At 39.9% G+C, this 23,556-nt stretch overlaps 1 protein-coding gene across 1 annotated transcript; it reads right to left on the bottom strand.

The window, feature by feature from the left end:
- Nucleotides 1-480: 480 nt before the first annotated feature.
- Nucleotides 481-14,978, bottom strand: LOC309564215 (vomeronasal type-2 receptor 26-like; the record flags this gene model as incomplete). Its single annotated transcript, XM_082268842.1, has 3 exons — nt 481-1,388; nt 7,339-7,462; nt 14,802-14,978. 3 exons carry the CDS (start codon nt 14,976-14,978, stop codon nt 481-483), a joined length of 1,209 nt encoding a protein of 402 aa, XP_082124968.1.
- Nucleotides 14,979-23,556: the final 8,578 nt, after the last annotated feature.

Raw genomic sequence — 23,556 nt, 5'->3', positions numbered from 1 at the left:
GAGAGATCCAGAGGTGGTGGAATGGAGTTCAGTTCCTGCTGCAAAACTGGCTGTGAAGGCCACATGACAAGACTTGGTGGGTCGGATTCTGGAATAAATTTATACTGGCTGGTGATCTTGAAGCTTCCTCTCTTATCACACTCCAATCAGTGTGTGAGAGCAAAGTGGGAGCAAGCTGCTAAGTGCAGGTGTGATGCTTTGATTGGTCACAGCAAATTTTGCGATCAGCATCGTCCAATGAACAGCGCAGTCACACTACTTTGCTTGTGCATGCTAGGAATCACATAAGCGCAAGAAAACAATTAAGCTTCAAAATAGCCACCCATCCTATAACATCCGCCACCTTCCATTCATGTATGTAAAATAGGCAGACAGAAGGCAGTTAATATACACAAAAATCATAATGATGATAATTTAACAATATTACTGAATGTGTTTAATCTGGTCTACAGCATTATACATTGAATCAATGAATTACATTTACAGCATTCTTTTCCCCAGCATTGTTCCTCTTGTGTTTAGCTCAGGTTTTAAAAGTAAAATGTAGAGTTTTGGAGAAAACATACACAATAATATTCCAGCACTGGAGGTCAGTATGGCGAATATCTCCACAGCCACCATGTATTTCCCTCTGGTGCTCAGATAGGCCGGGATCATGGCAATCCAGACACTGCAGAACACCAGCATGCTGAAGGTGATGTACTTGGCTTCATTAAAACTGTCCGGTAATGTCCTCACCATGAAAGCCAGAGCAAAACTCACAGCTGCCAGAAACCCCATATAACCCAACATAGAGTAGAACCCGATAACTGACCCTTCATTACACTGAATGATGATCTTCCCAGGATAGGAGTCCATGTCATACTCCTGAAATGGTGGAGAGATGGACAACCAGAGAAAACAATTCATAACCTGAATGGATGAGCAGAATAACATGACTGTATTGGGAAGTTTGACTCCCACCCATTTTCTACAAGAGCTTCCAGGTCTGGTGGCTTTGAAAGCAATGAAGACCATGATGGTTTTGGATAGGATAGAAGATGCTGAGATGGTGAAGGGAACTCCAAAAGTGACTTGTTGCAGCATACAGGTAATATCCACAGGACGGCCAAGGAAGAGGAATACAGACAGGAAACTGAGTATGAGGGAGAGGAGCAGAATGAAGCTGAGGTTCCGGTTATTGGCTTTGACTATGGGAGTGCTCCGAAACCAAAAAAATAATCCAAGTATAAGGAGAGATGTTGTAGCAAATATGACTGAAGATACAGAAAAAAATAAAACTAGAATATCCTCCTCGTATGATAAATACTCATTGACCTTCTCAATACAAATATTTTTAGCTTTGTTAGACCATTCATTTTCAGGACACTTCTTGCAGATTTTACTGTCTGTAGAGTAAAAATAAGTGAAAATAACATTAGGCAAGGTACACCAAGAATGCAACTAATTGATGATATTGAATACTTCAGTCATTTCCTTAACCACTTGCTGACCACCCAATAGCACTTTTACTGCTACAGGGTGGCAGCTGTGAGCCAAATCACATACATATATATATATATATATATATATATATATATATATATATATATATGTGATTCTGCATTTACACAGAAGAGAAGGATGGCATGTGATTCTGCATTTACGCCTGCAGGGGGTGCTAGCAAAAGCTGATCTGCAGGTCCCAGGGACTCAATGTTGGACTCGATGGATTCTGTGTTCTTGCAAAGCATGGACTAGAATCTGTATCTTCCCATAGTGAAAGCAGCACACTGTGTAGGGATCGACTGATTATCAGCAAGGCCAATATATCGAGGGCCGATATTCACTTTTGCCAATATATCTGTAACGGCCCCAGAATTGGCCGATATTCCAAATATTGCTCAAGTAAGGGTAAGTCACATAGCATAATTCTGTTTACAAATGTTATTGAATAAGCCACTCAAAAATGTACAAATAATATAAGCACCCGGGTGATACCGCTCCATCCGGTGTAACGTGAGAATTACCTACCCCGTGAGAAAAACCTACCCTCGTCACTTCCGGCCAGAAACAGCTGAGCAGCGCAGCAGTGCGCATGCTCAGAGCCCCGGATACCTAATGGAAGAACTGAGGAGCTTACTAGTGCGCATGCGCACTAGTATGAAACGATCACGGTGTACCGTGAAAAAAAGCTACCGACGGGGCGGATACATAAAACAGCTGTGCTGAAATACGAGTCATCTCCGCTCCTGTCCCTGTCACTTCCCTGCTCTCGGCAAGTAAATATAAAAGCGGCTCTCGGCTCCGTGATTTATGTTCTCATACACCCGCCGCCGCTTTTATATTTACTATCCGAGATCAGGGAAGTGGCAGGCACAGGAGCGGAGATGACTCGTATTTCAGCACAGCTGTTTTAATGTAACCGCTGCGTTACATACAGTGCCGAGCACCGGAAGTGACGAGGGGTAGGTTTTTCTCACGGGTAGGTAATTCTCACAGAACACCAGCATACGATGACGATCTAGGAGGTCATGTGTAAAACAATATTAAAACAGCGCTAACAGGTATATAAGAATAAATGTAAAGTGTACTCAAGTACTCTAAAATATTGATGAAAAAAGTGCATCAATGCTGGAAAAAATATATATGCTCATACACTCACATAAATAAATGCAAACAAGGTGCCATATACATGATAAAGTGCAAAAAATATTATGCAATAAATATAAAGTGCCAGAATTTGCAAAAAGGTGCAAAACAAATATTGCTATAGATAAGGTGCAGTCCAAAAAAGTTGAAAAAGTCCACTTATGTATAAAGTGCTGAATATTGTGCTCCACACAAAGAAGGTGCTCAGTGCTTCCAAAAAACCCTCTTGGGGATCCACTCACCAGACATAAGCCCCGTACACACGCATCGAAAATCGGCAGGGAATTTTCGTACGACAACCGGTCTGCCAATTTTCGGCTTGTTAGTATGATGCTTCCGACAACCAACTCCGAATTTTCGGCCGAAAAAAATCTGGTGTGCAGGCTATAAAATGTTTGTCCGCCATCAAAACACGGCCGATTTTCGTGCAGTCAGTACAGATTTCAACAGGGAAAATCTAATGGGAAAGTCTAGGCATGCTCAGAGAAGAAAGAACACAAAGAAAGCAAACCAACACATGACATCACTTCTGAAGTAGAATTTTGTCAGGCGAGAAAATTTGTGTGCAGTCTAGGAACATTCCAACCAACAAAACACCACCCTGGACAAAAGACGGACGATCGTTAGGCCGATAATCATTGCGTGTGTACGGGGCTTTAGGAAAATCAAGAGCCTTATGTATGACAAGCAACACCTCCAGATTAACCTCCAGCCTCAGAAATAGGATGCTGTAAAGCCTTGGTGTCCCCCAGGATAACAATGGGAATAAATCTCCAAAGAGCCATCAAATCCTCCAAGATACCTTTAACATGGAGTCTCAGACAAAAGGAGGAGAAGGAGCCGAGAATAGTGAAGCCCGTAGGGTGATTTTATTATAAAAAGGTATAAAACATTACTCACAAACATACAAATTTTTTTAGCATGTTGTACAGATCGGTAGTCACCATCAGCCGATACACTTCCGGGTACGCTGCCGGCGTGCGTTCCACAGTGGTTTGCGGAAGTGACCGTCACTTCCGCAAACCACCATGGAACGCACGCCGGCAGCGTACCCGGAAGTGTATCGGCTGATGGTGACTACCGATCTGTACAACATGCTAAAAAAATTTGTATGTTTGTGAGTAATGTTTTATACCTTTTTATAATATTTTAGAGTACTTGAGTACACTTTACATTTATTCTTATATACCTGTTAGCGCTGTTTTAATATTGTTTTACACTGTTCTTAGTTCTTTTCTAAGTGCACAGCAGCTGCAGGAAATATCTACACCTATTTATTTAGCGCAGGTTTTAATTTTGTCTTTTCACTAGGAGGTCATGTGGCCACGCCGGGCATGATCACGCACAAGACCTCTGAGATCGTATGCCGGACGGAGCGGTATCATCCGAGTGTCACTTAGGGCAAGAGGGTGAGAGACAGATTGGTATCGGGTGGGAGATGGAGCAGGTGAGAGACAGAGCAGTATTAAGTGGATGCCGAATGGAGCAGTATTACCCGGGTATCACTTACGGCAAGTGGGTGAGAGACACCAATCTGCCAGCAGATCTGCTAATGTGGAATTGCTTATATCTCTAATTTGTACATATGTGAGTGGCATACTCAATAACATTTGTAAACAGAATTATGCTATGTGACATCATTTTACCCTTACATGAGCATCACCACCTAATGGTTGGAGAGGGAGAAGACTAGTCTTGAACCCTGACATAGGATGTACAAAATATCGCCCCGTATCGGGCAATACCGATATGCGATGGCAAAAATATCGGTATCGGCAACGAAAAACCGATATCGGTCGATCCCTAACACTGTGTACACATAAACACTGGCTAGGCACACAGTTAACCCTTTGGTCACCCTAGAACAGGGTTTCTCAACTCCGGTCCTCAGGGCACACCAACAGGCCAGATTTTAAGTATTGTCTTGGGGAGATGCAGACTAGAATACTGCAATCACTGAGCAGCAAATGATATCACCTGTGCTGTATTTCAGTTTTCTTACAAACCTGGCCTGTTAGTGTGCCCTAAGGACCGGCGTTGAGAAACACTGCCCTCAATTTTTAACCACTTCTCAACCAGTGTCATTAGTACAGTGAAAGTGCTTATTTTTTTAGCACTGATCACTGTATTGGTGTCACCGGTTCCCACAAATTGTCACAAGTTTCAGTTAGTGTCCGATAGTCAGTATCACAGTCTCACTATAAGTTGCTGATCACCTAGCATAAAAAAAAATTCAAAAATATGTCCAATATTTTGTAGATGCTATAACGTTTGCACAAACTAATCAATAAATGCTTATTGGGATTTATTTTTTACCAAAAACATATAGCAGAATAGTGAATGAAAGTGTCAGCGCTGCTCAGGTAATCAAGAAATACTAATAAGGTGTGTCAGTGTCAAAATGAATCCCATAATTATAAATATAAAGTGCTAAATATTGTGCATAAAGGGTATCCATGCTAAATAGATTGTTCATAAAATAAAGTGAAATATATAATGTGCAGCATATACAAACAAATCTGTTATGCAAAGAAAAAACTTTTCTATGGTAATAAATAAATTCATTTAAATATTGTGCATTAAATAATCTTAAAAATCAATATTCAGCAAAAAGTCTCTTCATCAAAAAAAATATATGTAATGTTCATTAAAAAGCGTTCTTGTGCTCATATAAGTGACTCTTCTTCACAAGCGGTGCCAGGTGACATCACACAGTGCTCCCTTCTTGGTCCCTCACTCACCAGACTTAAGTAAATAGTAGACCATTCTCAGCCATCCATGCTGAAAGCTCTGGCTAGTGAACACTTGTAAACACTTCAGAACACTCTCAATAGGGCAAGATATGTGGCTATGGGGTCCTCCTCTTCACTATTCATAGGGCAGCAGGTCCCATTCCTGCATCCAGCAAGAGTAACTGTGAGGGGTTACGGTGTTCAGGCACCACCAACAACCAAGCCCCACTTTTTCTGCACCCGTATGACAAGTACATGCCATTTCAAATTTTTATGAAATTCTTACCAGCAGGTCCCGTTCCTGCGCCCGGCAAGAGTAACTACGAAGGGTTGGTTACGGTGTTCAGGCACAACCAACACTAAAAGCCCAATTTTTGGAACCTGTATGACAATTACATGTGATTTCAAATTTGTATGGAATTCTATAGTAGAATACATTTTGGCTGAAATTTATGAAGAAATTTGATTTTTAAATTTGTTTTTATTGGATATCTTTTTTAGCAGAAAGTAAAAACTTTTTTTTTTTTTTTTTTCAAAATTGTCGGTCTTCTTTTGTTTATAGCACAAAAAATAGAGTGGTGATCAAATACCACAAAAGAAAGCTTTATTTGTAGGGAAAAAAATGACCTACACTTTCTTTTTGGGTACAGTGTCGCATGAGCGCGCAATTGTCAGTCAAAGTAACACAGTGCTGTATCGCAAAAAAAAAAAAAAAAAAAATGGCCTGGTCACGAAGGGGGTAAACTTTCCAGAGGTCAAGTGGTTAATTTACCTTAACATTTTTTGGAGTTATGATGTAATATTAAATATGAATTAAAAGCCATACAAAACAAAACAAATTGTTCGGAACAATATATACTGTATGGTGAATATCTCAAGAAAGCTTTAGTCACCCACATGGAAGAAAAAAATATTTCCAATATATTTAGGGAACAATTTTTAGAAATATATTGAATATGGCCAAAATTGTAGCATTTCAAATATATTTCCAATATATTTAGGGAACAATTTTTAGAAATATATTGAATATGGCCAAAATTGTATGGTGAATATCTCAAGAAAGCTTTAGTCATGAACAAAGAGTGATGATGCCCTACTGAAAATAAAAGCATCTTCAGCCTCAGTGATGGCCATGACAAAGTCTATCTGTAACCCTAACATGTATGTCACAATCATATTCCCTTATTTTACCATTTTTAGTCTCTTCTGTGAAATTGTTTTCCAGACCACTTTTAGATAAGTGCAAAATTGTCGAAGGGTTTCTCAGGCAGACAGTAGGAGGAATCTGATTCCTGTTGCTTGCTTGAGAAAGCCTCCAACACTCCCAGAAGGGTCAGAGGTAGAAGAAAAGTGCAGCAATCGTTCCCGAAAAAGCAGCAGAAAGGCGCCATCAGTAATCATTAATTTCATACAATGTAGGGAGATGTTCAGCCTGCAAAGTGTAAAGTGGTTACAGAATCACTTTAAGGCTGCATTCACATGTCAGCGTTTGGATCGCGGGCAGAACCGCCGCGGTTCCGCCCACGATCCGGAGATTATTGCAAATCGCGGGACGCCTAGCGTTGCCCGTTGATTTGCAATAGCCCCCCAAACGCCGAGCGATGTTCCCGCGATTTCCGCCTGCCGAATCACGGCAACATCACGCAAACAAAATCGCGGGACGCAATACGCTCCAAAGAAGCTCTTGTACTTCTTTGGAGCGTATTGCGTCCCGCGATTTTGTTTGCGCGATGTTGCCGCGATTCGGCAGGCGGAAATCGCAGCAACATCGCTCGGCATTTGGGGGGCTATTGCAAATCAACGGGCAACGCTAGGCGTCCCGCGATTTGCAATAAATCTCCGGATCGCGGGCGGAACCGCGGCGGTTCTGCCCGCGATCCATACGCTCACATGTGAACGGAGCATAAGGGACTTTAAAAGTTTTCATTTTCTAATTCAGTATCAGAGTTTCTATTTAAAGAAATATAAAGCTTACCAGATTGGTTTGATATTTCTCCTTCTGAACATGGAGCACAATTATAACAACATGGGTGATATCCTTCTCTTATGGATTTTCTGAACCCTGGAAGACATTCCTCGGAGCATCGACCCCTTGGGACCTAAGATAATATGGAAAGATATGAACTATTCAAGAGCAAAACTACAGATATAATAGTCTAAGTAGGGATGGGCAAACAATTCGGATGAACAAACGAATTTGCAGGGCGTTCACCCCGATAAAAACCCTGCAATGCACTGAGTGCTGCACAGTGCAAGCTTTGCCCAATCAGGGTGCAGTGTAAGCTGGTTGTTAAGGAGCAGGGCAGGGAAGCCGGCCCCAGCATCCTTAATAACCTACAAGTCATCGGCTGTCAATGGGTCTGCCCCCTCACCCCAAAGCACCTTGTACCCATGTTGATGGGGACAAGGGCCTCATTCCCACAACCATGGTCGGTAGCTGTGCGGGGTCTATGGGTGGGGGGGCTTATTGGAATATGGAAGCTCCCTTTAACAAGGGGAACCTCAAATCCTGGTCCCCCCCATGTGAATGAGTATCAGGTACATAGTACCCCCACCCTTTCACTAAAAATGTTCAATAAGTGATAGACACAAGAGACACATTTTTGACAATTTCTTTATTTAAAAAAATTAATAAAAATAATATATTAATAAATATAAATATAGTGTCCCTCAATGTAAATCCATTATCAATCACGCCGCCTGTTGACCCGAAAAAGAAAAAAAAAATTAAAACGCTCCCGCCTCCTGGGATGCCTCCCACCGAATGCCTGCTCTGCACTATGACATTTCTTATATAGGTAAGGGGCGGGCCACCTGGCCACACCACCCGGTGACATCGTCCCCTTCGGATGTCATATGCACAGCGTGCACCAGTCTGTGACATCAGAAGAGCGGGGTGCCATTGGGTGACTTAGCCAGGTGGCCCCACCCCTTACATGGGTGGGAGCTTTTTTTATTTTTTTTATTTTTCAAGTCGATAGGCGGTGTGATTGAGGATGGACTTACATCGAGGGACATTGATTTTTATTTTTTTGTTTTTTAATAAATGAATTGTCAAAAACTTTTCCCTTTTGTTTATTACTTTTTGACATTCCTTTGGTGAATGGGTAGGGGTACTATGTACCCAATAGTCATTCACATGGGGGGACTGGGACTTGGGGGCCCCCTTGTTAAAAGGGACTTCCAGATTCTGATAAGCCCCCGCCCACAGACCCCCACAACCACAGGCCCCTGTGTTTGTTAAAGTCATGTGGCCTTAAATGGTTTGGGGGGGGGGCGCTTGCTCATCCCCTCCTTTCCTGACCTGCCAGATTGGGTTCCCGGATAAGGGTTTGGTAGGGGTTTTTTTTAAATATCTTTATTTTTTACTGGCACTTTTTTTTATTGTTCAACTGTCAGCGGGAAAACCCATTGAGAGCTGATGACTCATTGGTTGTTAAGGACAGCTGGCTTCCCAGCCCCGCTCCTTAACCACTTAAGCCCCGGAAGATTTCAGCCCCTTCCTGACCAGGGCCTATTTTGCGATTCGGCACAGCGTGACTTTAACGGACAATTGCGCGGTCGTGCGACACTGTACCCAAACGAATTTGACGTCCTTTTTTTCCCACAAACAGAGCTTTCTTTTGGTGGTATTTGATCACCTGTGTGATTTTTTGATCACGCGCTATAAACAAAAAAAGAGCAACAATTTTGCAAAAATAACAATATTTTTAACATTTTTTATATGAAATTCCCCCCCCAAAAAAATCTAAAAATCAAAATTTTTTAACATTCTAGGCCAATTTTTTTTTTTACCATATGTTTGGTAAAAAAAATCGCAAAAAGCATATTTTGATTGGTTTGCGCAAAAGTTATTGCGTTTACTAACAAAGGGAAAGATTTTTGTCATTTTTGTTGTTTTTTTTTTTAACGCGTAATGGCGGTGATCTGCTATATTTTTTGCGGGACTGCGACATTGGGGCGGACAGATCGGACCCTTGACTGACATTTTTGACACTTTTGGGGTTACCAGTGACATTTCTACAGTAATCAGTGCTATACATATGCAGTGTTACTGTAAAAATGACACTGGCAGTGAAGGGGTTAAATTTTTTTGAGAGGGAGGGGTTAAGTATGTCCCTAGGGGCGTGCTTCTAACTGTGATTGGCTGTGGCTTGATGTGTAAAAACAGTGATCAACGGTTCTACATAGCAGAACCGTATGATCATTATTTTTACACAGGGGAGAATGACAGGCAACTTTGTTTACATAAGCCGCCTGCCTTTCTCCCGGTGTACCGGACGATCACGAGTGCCCGGCGGACATCGGGTCCGCCGGGCACATGCGCGGGAGAGTCTGTGACCATGCGGGAGTGGGAGCGCGCCTCTGGGGGCGCGTGCTCGCTCTCTAGACCCTCACAGGCTAGCGATGTAGTACTACGTTGCTTTGCCTGTGAGGGGCTGACTGCCGCAGTAAATAGTCGTGCGGCGGTCGGCAAGTGGTTAACAACCAGCTTACTCTGCACTCTGATTGGGCAAAGTTTTCCTGAAGTGTTTGGTATGAACTGTGGGGGAGACCCCACACCATTGTTTTCTTTATTTTTTCAACATCCAGGTTGCAACCGTGAGTCATTTTAAATGTGATTGAACTCATTTTTTTTTTTTTGGAAATGTAATTTCTGCTGTAGTATGTTTTATGCACGCTACAGATACACCACTTTACAGCCACATTAAGGTGACCACTGAAATTAAAAAAACAAACACAAAGGCGCACCGGCCTAGTGCATTATCCTCCATAAAAGGCTTTATTAAATACAGAAATAAAAATACACACACAAGTTCTTGACAAGTGCATATAACAATACTGAGTTGCCGTCAGCAACAGAAACAGAAGATGTACCGTCCTCAGTGGCTTGAAATGGCTTATACGTTTCGAGGCTTCTAAGGAAGAGGTTAAAACTTGAAATGCGTAAGCCATTTCAAGCCACTGAGGACGGTAGATCTTCCAGTTCTGTAGCTGAAGGCAACTCCGTATTGTGAAATGCACTTACCAAGAACTCGTTTGTGAGTATTTTTTTTTCTGTATTTAATAAAGCCTTTTATGGAGGATAATGCACTAGGCTGGTGCGCCCATTTGTTTGTTTTTTGATTGCAGTGATCTCAGATCACCCTGGTCTTGAAGGGGCTGCAAGGCTGAAGCATTTAGGAAAAGCCAAGTGTACAGTTGCTGGTAGCCGCATATGTGTGGCTGAAGCTGGTCAGAAGTTTGCTTCCCTGAGAGCAAGGAGATACAGTGCATTGCGAAAGTATTCGGCCCCCTTGAACTTTTCGACCTTTTGCCACATTTCAGGCTTCAAACATAAAGATATAAAACTGTAATTTTTTTTGAAGAATCAACAACAAGTGGGACACAATCGTGAAGTGGAACGAAATTTATTGGATATTTCAAACTTTTTTAACAAATAAAAAATTGAAAAATTTGGCGTGCAAAATTATTCAGCCCCCTTAAGTTAATACTTTGTAGCGCCACCTTTTGCTGCGATTACAGCTGTAAGTCGCTTGGGGTATGTCTCTATCAGTTTTTCACATCGAGAGACTAAAATTTTTGCCCATTCCTCCTTGCAAAACAGCTCGAGCTCAATGAGGTTGGATGGAGAGCGTTTGTGAACAGCAGTTTTCAGTTCTTTCCACAGATTCTCAATAGGATTCAGGTCTGGACTTTGACTTGGCCATTCTAACACCTGGATATGTTTATTTGTGAACCATTCCATTGTAGATTTTGCTTTATGTTTTGGATCATTGTCTTGTTGGAAGACAAATCTCCGTCCCAGTCTCAGGTCTTTTGCAGACTCCATCAGGTTTTCTTCCAGAATGGTCCTGTATTTGGCTCCATCCATCTTCCCATCAATTTTAACCATCTTTCCTGTCCCTGTTGAAGAAAAGACAAAAAAGAAAAAGAGGGGCGCACCGACCTAGTGCATTACCATAAAAACATTTATTAAAATATTAAAAAGTGTACAAAGTACTCACAAGACTGGTGTGATACATCACACATCAAGAATAGCATATACAGTCTCCAAGGTAGCCAGGTCCCAATTGTGATGAATGAGCATGCAAATAGTCGCATGGGGCTGCTGTGGCTAGGCTGACGCGTTTCAGGGGCGAACCCCCTTCCTCAGAGACAGAAAAAGTGCTTTTGCAGACTCCATCAGGTTTTCTTCCAGAATGGTCCTGTATTTGGCTCCATCCATCTTCCCATCAATTTAAACCATCTTTCCTGCCCCTGTTGAAGAAAAGCAGGCCCAAACCATGATGCTGCCACCACCATGTTTGACAGCGGGGATGGTGTGTTCAGGGGGATGAGCTGCGCCAAATATAACGTTTTGCATTGTTGCCAAAAAGTTTGATTTTGGTTTCATCTGACCAGAGCACCTTCTTCCACATGTTTGGTGTCTTCCAGGTGGCTTGTGGCAAACTTTAAATGACACTTTTTATGGATATCTTTAAGAAATGGCTTTCTTCTTGCCACTCTTCCATAAAGGGCAGATTTGTGCAGTATACGACTGATTGTTGTCCTATGGACAGAGTCTCCCACCTCACCTGTAGATCTCTGCAGTTCATCCAGAGTTATCATGGGCCTCTTGGCTGGATCTCTGATCAGTCTTCTCCTTGTATGAGCTGAAAATTTAGAGGGACGGCCAGGTCTTCGTACATTTGCAGTGGTATGATACTCCTTCCATTTCAATATTATTGCTTGCACAGTGCTCCTTGGGATGTTTAAAGCTTGGGAAATATTTTTGTATCCAAATCTGGCTTTAAACTTCTCCACAACAGTATCTCGGACCTGCCTGGTGTGTTCCTTGTTCTTCATGATGCTCTCTGTGCTTTAAACGGACCTCTGAGACTATCACAGTGCAGGTACATTTATACGGAGACTTGATTACACACAGGTGGATTCTATTTATCATCATTAGTCATTTAGGTCAACATTGGATCATTCAGAGATCCTCACTGAACTTCTGGAGAGAGTTTGCTGCACTGAAAGTAAAGGGGCTGAATAATTTTGCACGCCAAATTTTTTAGTTTTTTATTTGTTAACAAAGTTTGAAATATCCAATAAATTTCGTTCCACTTCATGATTGTGTCCCACTTGTTGTTGATTCTTCACAAAAAAAATTAGTTTTATATCTTTATGTTTGAAGCCTGAAATGTGGCAAAAGGTTGAAAAGTTCAAGGGGGCCGAATACTTTCGCAATGCACTGTAGGTGCATTGCCCCCAGGCACTATATTTAAAGGAAGTTTTCATTTTTATTGATGTAACTTAAGCATAATTACAATCACTGCTCCTGAAAAAAAAAAGTAATGTGCATAATTTTGAACTGCATCATCTCTCAGGACTCTGTCTTGATGATCACCCCGACTTTATTATATCCCTCCAAAAATGTGAACCGCAATGTCTGCAGTAGGGATGTCTTTACTCCATGAGGTTATCGTCATGTGGTGGAGGGATTTTGACAATTGTGCATTTAGTGGACAATAAATATCTGATATTGAGTATCACTGATCATTAACTAAAGTATTCAGAAAGGAAGTCCAGAATCTCTGGGACTTGATAGGACATATGCTTGATACATAGTCCACTAACTGCTGAGCGTAGAAAACGCGATGTGCTATAAGGTGATGTTTCTCAGTCAATGTAGAAAATTGTTGAATCCCCCCCCCAAGGATATATCATAAAGGGATTCAACTTTGGCTATCCCTTTTAAAAAACCACAGTCTGAAGGCTTCATGTTGTGCAGCTTGCGGGAATATTGATAGGTAAGTGGTTGGAGATGAACGGGGAGAGATCCAGTCATTTCCTGACTTCCCTCCATGCGATGAATGTATCCCGCAGTGAAAGGGTATGTTGGAGGGATTGGGGCAGAGACCTCGACTTGCTGTGGAACAGGGCAGCTAGATTAAAGGGGTGCAATAGTCATGCTCTTGAGCGAATATAGCATTAAGCTGACTTCACGCAATATAAATCTGCCCTCCAAAATACAGTTCCTGCCTCATGCTGCCAAACAGACCAGTTCCATCACTCATCTTCGTCCACCCCCTCCTCCGTCCACTAACTTACTTACTGCCCAAGAGATTGCAAATCATTTAAAAAAAAAAACTAGATTGGTGAAATTCTTGATGGGACCTCCATTGTATAGTTATATCCCCAGCTGACATACCATGGTTACCAAAATATCATCTTACCACAAATAAGTTGGTATGCTTTTGTCTGATGCCCACCTAACCCTCTCCCCCTCCCCCATGGACCCCATTCCTTTATTCTTAATGCAAATAGCTTGACAGTGTTTTTTTTTTTTTTTTTGCAGACTAGCTGGTAAGTGTGCTTTGTTTAGTTTGCTGGATATTTAAAAAAAATGTCAGTTGGTCAACAGTGTTCGTGGACAGCCACACTCTTTTGTTGGTCACAAAGACTTACCCCCCCCCCCCTTCCCCGCTGAACCAAATGCACACTCAGAGAGCAGCCCACCAGTTCACTTGCAAACTGGGCAAACTCTCAGGCAACCACCCCCGGATGCTACTCCTGCTTGATGGATACAGGGACAGTGTCTGGATACAGAGGGCCATGAGATGCAGAGAAGTCCTCCTCTTCCTCCCAATGTTTTGCCTTGAGTTCCCTTCACATGATGCCATGTAAGAACACAACTGCCACAGTGTTACTGATACATGCATTGTCACAGCTTACCATTATTGTTGCCCCCTGAGATGATGACAATACAGTGCATGCTTTCTGTATCAGCAGCCACTGGCATGGGGAAAAAAGCCCAGCTTCCCCAAGCCTGTCCTTGTGCCATACTCACCCAGGTACTCATAGATGGTCCTCTGCTGCATATACAGCTACTGCAGCAGGGGGCTGCCCCCATTCCCTGGCAAGCCATGCTGCATTCCTGGAAAGGAGTCTAAAAGGGATTTTAAGAGGACCACATACACTTTTTTCTTAAAGGGATATGCACATTATTTCCAAATGGCCTATTTTTGCTTTAAGAAAAACAAAATGCTGTGGTTTCCCTTTCAAAAACAGACAATGTTCAGCCCGAACTCATGCTCTGGTCAAACCATTCGCACATCCCTAATGTCTATGTCCCGGTCTGTGTGATGAGGAGGGGGGCAGCTAGTAGTAGTCAGTCACATTCAGCTGGACTTGTTCTGTAATGTAGAAGATGTCTTGTAGTTCATCTATTTTTCAGTTATAATAAGTGATGGGAACATATCCCGACATTTATATCCACACAGCTATTGCTGACACCTTCATCCGATCACCATGGAATTAGTCAGGGAAGGTGTTGGCCATTCAAGAACAGGATGGGGGAGGGGGTTAGGTTTTGTCAGGAGATGGGCTTTAGGATCAAAACGAATATGTTTCTTATAAAAATTGTGAATCATCTTCCCCAGTGTAACTCACCTTGTCTCCTTTCCATGATATTCGCTCTGATTGTAGTGTAAGTTGCTGACCCTCTGAAAGGGACCCATCAAAGTGGCCCACGTGCTCCCAATAGGTGATATTTTTACCTTCAGTTCTTGTAACCCAATTTACAATTTCCAGTGGGCTGGGCAGTTCTCCTTTATCATTAAAAATCATGACCCTTCCATTCGGATCCTTGTACTGGACTTTCTTTACATAGCGGGAAAGCTTAAAAAAAATTACAGAAATTATTATAGGTAGCAAGCATATAGAACGTTTAATAATTAATTGATTATACAGTGCCTTGCAAAAGTATTCGGCCCCCTTGAACTTTTCGACCTTTTGCCACATTTCAGGCTTCAAACATAAAGATATAAAACTGTAATTTTTTGTGAAGAATCAACAAGTGGGACACAATCATGAAGTGGAACAAAATTTATTGGATATTTCAAACTTTTTTAACAAATAAAAAACTGAAAAATTGGGCGTGCAAAATTATTCAGCCCCCCTAAGTTAATACTTTGTAGCGCCATCTTTTGCTGCGATTACAGCTGTAAGTCGCTTGGGGTATGTCTCTATCAGTTTTGCACATCGAGAGACTGAAATTTTTGCCCATTCCTCCTTGCAAAACAGCTCGAGCTCAGTGAGGTTGGATGGAGAGCGTTTGTGAACAGCAGTTTTCAGTACTTTCCACAGATTCTCGATTGGATTCAGGTCTGGACTTTGACTTGGCCATTCTAACACCTGGATATGTTTATTTGTGAACCATTCCATTGTAGATTTTGCTTTATGTTTTGGATCATTGTCTTGTTGGAAGACAAATCTCCGTCCCAGTCTCAGGTCTTTTGCAGACTCCATCAAGTTTTCTTCCAGAATGGTCCTGTATTTGGCTCCATCCATCTTCCCATCAATTTTAACCATCTTCTCTGTCCCTGCTGAAGAAAAGCAGGCCCAAACCATGATGCTGCCACCACCATGTTTGACAGTGGGGATGGTGTGTTCAGGGTGATGAGCTGTGTTGCTTTTATGCCAAACATAAGGTTTTGCATTGTTGCCAAAAAGTTTGATTTTGGTTTCATCTGACCAGAGCACCTTCTTCCACATGTTTGGTGTCTCCCAGGTGGCTTGTGGCAAACTTTAAATGACACTTTTTATGGATATCTTTAAGAAATGGCTTTCTTCTTGCCACTCTTCCATAAAGGCCAGATTTTTGCAGTATACGACTGATTGTTGTCCTATGGACAGAGTCTCCCACCTCAGCTGTAGATCTCTGCAGTTCATCCAGAGTGATCATGGGCCTCTTGGCTGCATCTCTGATCAGTCTTCTCCTTGTATGGGCTGAACTTTTAGAGGGACGGCCAGGTCTTCGATTTGCAGTGGTCTGATACTCCTTCCATTTCAATATTATCACTTGCACAGTGCTCCTTGGGATGTGTAAAGCTTGGGAAATCTTTTTGTATCCAAATCCGGCTTTAAACTTCTCCACAACAGTATCTCAGACCTGCCTGGTGTGTTCCTTGTTTTTCATGATGCTCTCTGCGCTTTAAATGGACCTCTGAGACCATCACAGTGCAGGTGCATTTATACGGAGACTTGATTACACACAGGTGGATTCTATTTAACATCATTATTCATTTCGGTCAACATTGGATCATTCAGAGATCCTCACTGAACTTCTGGAGAGAGTTTGCTGCACTGAAAGTAAAGGGGCTGAATAATTTTGCACGCCCAATTTTTCAGTTTTTTATTTGTTAAAAAAGTTTGAAATATCCAATAAATTTCGTTCCACTTCATGATTGTGTCCCACTTGTTGTTGATTCTTCAAAAAAAATTACAGTTTTATATCTTTATGTTTGAAGCCTGAAATGTGGCAAAAGGTCAAAAAGTTCAAGGGGGCCGAATACTTTCGCAAGGCACTGTAGATTGTTTATCTAGTTATATCTCATTTAGAGAATGCCATCGGGATGTGATGACCTGTTTGCTGAGCACTTATAATCAGAAACATTTTATTGGGACTATTAATAAGTAATTTGTATTGTGAATGCGATCGTTCCAGAGATAAATCAATAATTCTTTTTCTTTCAATATTTTTATTGAACAAGATTTTACATAAGAAATGAGGTAACATTCAGTAAAACAATCCAAATAATGAACTGTGGGTATTGGTTAACAACAAACAGTGAACATATCTGTTGATTTATCCAGCGCACAATTATTTATAAGTTCAGATATGGAGTGAAAAGGTTGTAAGGAGTTGAGGGCCATCCACTACCTCCAGACGCCCCTAATGGGAACATAATGCGTCCAAAGGGCATAGACAGTATTCTGCTTCGCACCCACATACTGAGGGAAGATAGGGACACTGTGTTATGCTCAGTATAATCAAACAGAAAACAGTAAACTTCAATAGATAATACAATAATTCTCCCCCTTTACAATACACTGGCTCCGCCTCATCTTGAATATAAAGTTCAGTTTTGGTCACCAATCCTCAGGAAAGATCTCAATGAATTAGAAAGAGTTCAGCAAAGGGCAACAAAATTGAAAAGGAGGACACAGGAGCTCAGCTATGAGGGCTGATAGAATAGAGTTATTCACTCCGGAGAAGAGGAACTTAAGAGAGGACATGATTACAATGTACAAATATATTGAAGGGGACTTCAGTAACTGCGACAAACTGTTTTCTGTAAGGTCCCTGAAGAGGACACCCGGCCATGATTTGAGGTTAGAAGAAAGGAGGCTTAACCTTAGATTGTGGAAAGGGTTCTTTATTTTTAGAGCAGTAAAAATGTGCAACTCCCTTCCTTAGGAAGTGGCACAAGCTGAGAGTGCTGATAACTTCAAAAAACTTTTAGATGTCTTCCTTGGAAAGCAGAATATATGGGGCTATGGGAACTTTTAGAGAATAAAAATCACACATGCATAAACACACACACAGGTTGAAATGGAAGGACCTGTGTCTTTTTTAACTTTTAACCACTTGACCATCGGAAGATTTTACCCCATTCATGACCAGGGCATTTTTTTTTATTTGGCATTGTGCTAATTTAACTGTTTTTTTTGTTTTTTTTTTTGTTTTTTTTTTTTCACACAAATAGAGCTCTCCTTTGGTGGTATGTAATCACCACTGGGTTTTTAATTTTTTATGATTTCAATAAAAAAAGACCAATAATTTTGAAAAAAAATATAAAATTTTTTAATTTCTTCTACAAAACATATCCACTAAAAATAAATGTAACTAATCAGAATTTTTTTTTATAAATTTAGGTCAAAATGTTACATGTCTTTGGTAAAATAAAAAAAAACCCAAATAGTGTAAATTGGTATAAATACTGTTTTTTTATATACTACAGTAGTAATGGTGGTGATCAGTGACTTATAGTGGGACTGTGATAGTATAGTGGGAACTTGACACTAAGGGTTTGTTTTACAGAAACTGGAGAGTGCAAAATGTATTGCAGCTCTGCATAAAAATGAATCAGGTTTTTCTCAAAGCTTAATTGAACAAGCTGAAGTTAGAAGCTGATTGGCTGCCATGCACAGCTGCATTAGATTTTGCACTCTCCAGTTTTAGTAAATCAACCCCTAACTGACACTGGGTGAGAATTGAAATACTGACACTGACTTCACCAGTGACACTAATACAGTGATCAGTGCCAATACTATACACTGTCACTGTACTAATAACACTGGCTGGGAAGGGTTAACATCTAGGGGCAATCAATGGGTTAACTGTGTGCCTCACAAGTGTAATGTGTGCAATATGTGCTGATTTTACTAAGAATATATTTGTGTATTATTTATTATTATTATACATGATTTATATAGCGCCAACAGTTTGCGCAGCGCTTTACAATGTGAGGGAAGACAATACAGTTACAATACAGTTCATGTAGATGAGTGTACCAAGAAGGAACAAGTGCAAAGGTTATTATTACCAAGGATTTTGGGGTTTTTAAGGTGCCAGATCAATCAAAAAACACATTTAGTAAAATGAACAATATTTTATTATGAAAATTATTTTAAAATCTCAAAAAATAGAATTTAAAAACGATTTACAATCTTACTAAGACAAAACCAAAAGCGATTTCTCGACATGTTTCGCTTTATATGTATAGCTTCTTCAGGAGAATTGGTTTGGACAGTGCTCACATAAGCTAATGAAAGATATAAATACAAAAATTAGCATAACCTCCTGAAACAATCCTAAATTTCAAAAGAAAAACAAACTAATATACAAAAATTATTTTCCAAAAAACTTAAAAGGTATGACGCTCAACAGAAAATTACAGTGATTATCAAAATTAAAAAAAACACAAAAGTGCTAATGGTGAATGCGTCTACCCTTTTGTTGAATTAGGACTACATTAAGACCACACTTAAAAATATATTATGCCTAATACATGGAACGGTTGGACCAAAGATTACGCTTCCCAATGGCTTGTCTTGAGGCTCCGAACCACACAAACCCAGGTAGGGCCCAACAGGGGACCTCCATGGAGGTGGTTTTCTGGTATGAATTGGACCAGTCTTGAATCGGTACCACCACAGCAGACAAAGGGTGGAGTCCGGAGTTCTTACAACCTCTAAAGCCACGGGTCGGGAGAGCCGTTCCATGTATTAGGCATAATATATTTTTAAGTGTGGTCTTAATGTAGTCCTAATTCAACAAAAGGGTGATTCAATTATGCCGGAGTTCCTGACGAAGCTAAAGGCGAAATGCATTGAACAAAGGCACTCACCCGTTCGATCGACTACTACCATGACATAACATGCTGTATTGTATTGCATTATCTTTTTCATTTTTTCCATGTCGACTTTTATCAATTTTCTAATAAATATTGTTAATTTTATCCTTTTTCTTTATTCTTTCCTTGGCTTACCTACATACTTTTGACCAACAGTCCGCCATAGTCCCTACCTTTTTTCCTATCACCAGTGTATTCTGGGATCACTGATGTGGAATACATCTCTTTGTAAAATTACCTAACCGGGATGAGGGCTATTTGTCTAGATATGGGTTACTTCCCTCTTCTCTTCATATATATATATATATATATATATATATATATATATATATACATATACATATACATATATATATATATATATATATATATATATATATATATATATATATATATATATATATATATATATATATATATATATATATATATATATATATACATATATATATAATATAAAATGTGTTTGTGTTTTTTGCAACGTTTTTTTTTTGAATTTCCCTCCCTAGTTCCGCTCCCATGCAGCATTGCTGCTGCAGGGAACGGAACTAGGAAGTCCTCCTACCGACAGACGAGCGGCGGAGATCTCGGCTGGCGGTCACAGCAATGAGAGCTCATCGCTGGATCGCCAGGATAAGGTAAGACACTCCGCTGCGCTGTCTGCATAGCTCTGCCCATTCACCCCGAGCGTGACTCGGGGATACCGATAATAGCAGAAAATTCCTACCTTGAGTCACGCTCGGGTTTACCGCTAGCATGGTTAACCGGAAGTTGCGATCTCACGTTCCCGACGTATGTTTCGTCAGTCTGTGCTGACGTCATCAAGGATGTCATCAGTGAGGATGTCAGCACAGACTGACGAAACGTCGGATCAAATGTGGAAAGAAATATGCTATAATGACTCCCTATAACTAAGTGGTCCTATATCTCTGGTAAGCAGGTATATTTGCTTGCACTGGGTGAGCGTGTGGAGGTGGTGGCTTTAAGGAATGCACTCCTATCAAGTCCGTGATTTTCCATCAACTGCTGTTATTTGGATTAACACTTTGATGATTTTGAGCACTAGAGACTTGATTCATATATTGTCACTTTTGTTTGAGTACTTAAGTTAGATGCATTCACCATTAGCACATTTATGTTTTTTTTAATTTTGATAATCACTGTCATTTTCTAATGAGCGCCATACCTTTTAAGTTTTTTGCAATTGTCCACGTGTACCACGTTTATGTTGCAGCTCACAGGGTTGAAAGAAATTTCACAGCACACACAAATTCACATTTAATTCAGTAGCGTTTTAATTTTATCACATTCATTTGCGCAGGTTAAGTTGGTGGTTTACACCAACCCCCTCCCTTCAAAAAATATTTTCCAATCGCATTTTAAACAAGAATCAGTGCTTCCAATTGTTGGATCCATTATGGAAAAATCAATAATCCCTTTTGCAGTATTATATCTCTGGGATTCCAGAACTTTCTTTATCAATGAAAACCCTTTAAGGACATTTAGGATTTGAAATAAATGCTATGGACCATGGATATCAGTAAACCATAAGGGGTGAATATGGATCAGAATTTTGGCACCTAAGATCGATATAAGAAATTATCAATAGGACATATCTTATTATCACAAAACTCATTAACACATACTAATTATTAGTGCATGAAGGATCCAAATGTTAGGATAGGGAAAATAAAAAAAAATACCCTATTTCGTCTGTTCCAAATACAGGTGTATTTGCTCTCTTGGGATGTGGCACCTCCCCTTATAGGGGCTTCTGGCTGAGGATAACCTTTGTATACTATTTTGTCTGTTGATCATAAACCTTAGAATATAATGGATGATGAAATACAGACACAGACCATGAAGAGGAGATCAATTAATAACTCCCCTCTCCGTGAGTCACCATCTGCCACGATATCACCCTCCTAAAATAAAGAAAACAGAAAGGAAGAAGGGCCATGTAGTAATGAACTATGTTCTGAAAACTGAACACACATTATCAAATAGTGACCACAGACAATAGTAGTATTCAATTTAAACCTACCTAAATGTCCTTCGTTCAGTCACAAATCCATCCCAGAATGTTGCAGAGCTGATTGCACGGTTTTCCTGAGCCTCATTTATAGGCCTCTCACCTCCAGCGTCCATCAGGACGCCATTGGAGGTGCGGACACCATTAATCGCATGTGCAAGATGGCATCCAACCGTGACGTCATGTCAGCGTCGTGAGTCATCTTGGAACCTCCTGCCGCCAACAGAGGCAGTAAATGCCATCCGGCAGTGGCTACAGGAGGCAGAAGGATATCCAGCAGCTATATAAAGGACCCCATGCTCACCAATCCAGCGGTCCAGCACTTCGACCCCTGAGGCCGGAAAGTGCAGGGTCCCCAGCATCCGTATGGTCACTAATCCAAGTACTGGCATACAGCAATACATAATACATTGAGCAGAGCCATCTAATGGATAAATCCCAAATTACAACAACAAAATTAATTTGTGGATCCAACAACAATTGAATTGCCACATAATTCTTGTCTAATTACAATAATTTATACATTCACTATACAAACAAAGTACATTGACATTGGTGATTCATTTTCCCTCATGTTATAGACACATAGAAATTACCTTATTAATTTGAGTAAACAAATTACAATTGTTGCATTGTTCAATTATTAGTGAAATAGCGAACCTACATTACTTCAAAAAAGGTTTGAAGCTCGTGGACTCATTGAGCCCAGGACATTTTGGGCCTGATTCATAGTACGGAGAATTGGCGTTTCGGCTGGATTTTGCGAACCGGTGAATTTTTAAGTCTGAAATTGGTATTCAAAGAACGGCGGGCGGAAAATAAAGCCAACTGTGAGATTCATTAAGATCAACTAATGTCAGGACTGGACTTAAAAACAGTCCAGCTAAAAGGTGGACTAATTTTTTCAAAATCACAAAATATGGCAGGAAAAAAATAAAAAATGTGTGGGAAAGATGTGTTATATGATTTTGAGCTAAACTGCTTTTAAACTGTGTGAAAATGTTAAGTAGAAAAAAAGATATTAATAAAAGTGTAAATTGCAAAAATAGCTCCAGAGTCAATTTCTGGCAGATAGCTCATGTGAGCATGCTCCAAACCAAAAACTAGGCTGAAAATAACGTTTTTGAAAACGTTAGTGGGAGTTTTATTGAATTTGAGGCAAATACCGCCGCAAATTCGCGGTAAAACGGCGCTATTCCAGCGCTAATAAATTTTTTTTTTTTTTTTTTTTAATTTTTTTTTTTATTTTTATTTTGCACATATCTATGTATGTCTATATATATATATGAATCACAAAAATAAATATATATATATATATATATATATATATAGATACCCAAAAAATAATTATATGTGTATGTATATATATATATATATATATATATATATATGTTTTTTATTTATTGATTTGCCCATGTGTATGTATGTATGTATATATATATATATATATATATATATGAAAAGGAACACTAACACGGCTCCTCCCCGAAAATTAAACATTGTATATGTGTGAAATTAATATATTTTTGGGTGGGTTAGATATAGAAAGTAACAATAATATATGTTTTTTTGCATATGTATATATATATATATATATATATATATATATATATATATATATATATATATATGCAAAAAACAATATATTATTGTTACTTCCTATATCTAACCAACCCCAAAAATATATTAATTTCACACATATACAATGTTTCATTTTTGGGGAGAAGCCGTATTAGTGTTGCTTGTCATATATAACAACATACAGTTGTAGGTAGTTCAGGGATTCGAACACCCAAATACACTGTTGCAAGGCAGCAGTGCTAATCACTTAACTACCTAAAGCTAATGACATTTTTTTCAAAGCATGTGTGATTTGTACTTTAAAAAAAAATAATGATATATATATATATATATATATATATTCTATTTAGACCCAATTCAAGCTCAAATAATTTTTATTTATTAAAATTTTTTG

Source organism: Pelophylax lessonae (assembly GCF_965119305.1).
Source record: "Pelophylax lessonae genome assembly, chromosome: 1".
Lineage (NCBI taxonomy): Eukaryota > Metazoa > Chordata > Amphibia > Anura > Ranidae > Pelophylax > Pelophylax lessonae.
Note: the sequence above shows the minus strand (reverse complement) of the source record. Positions and strands in the feature narration are given on the sequence as shown.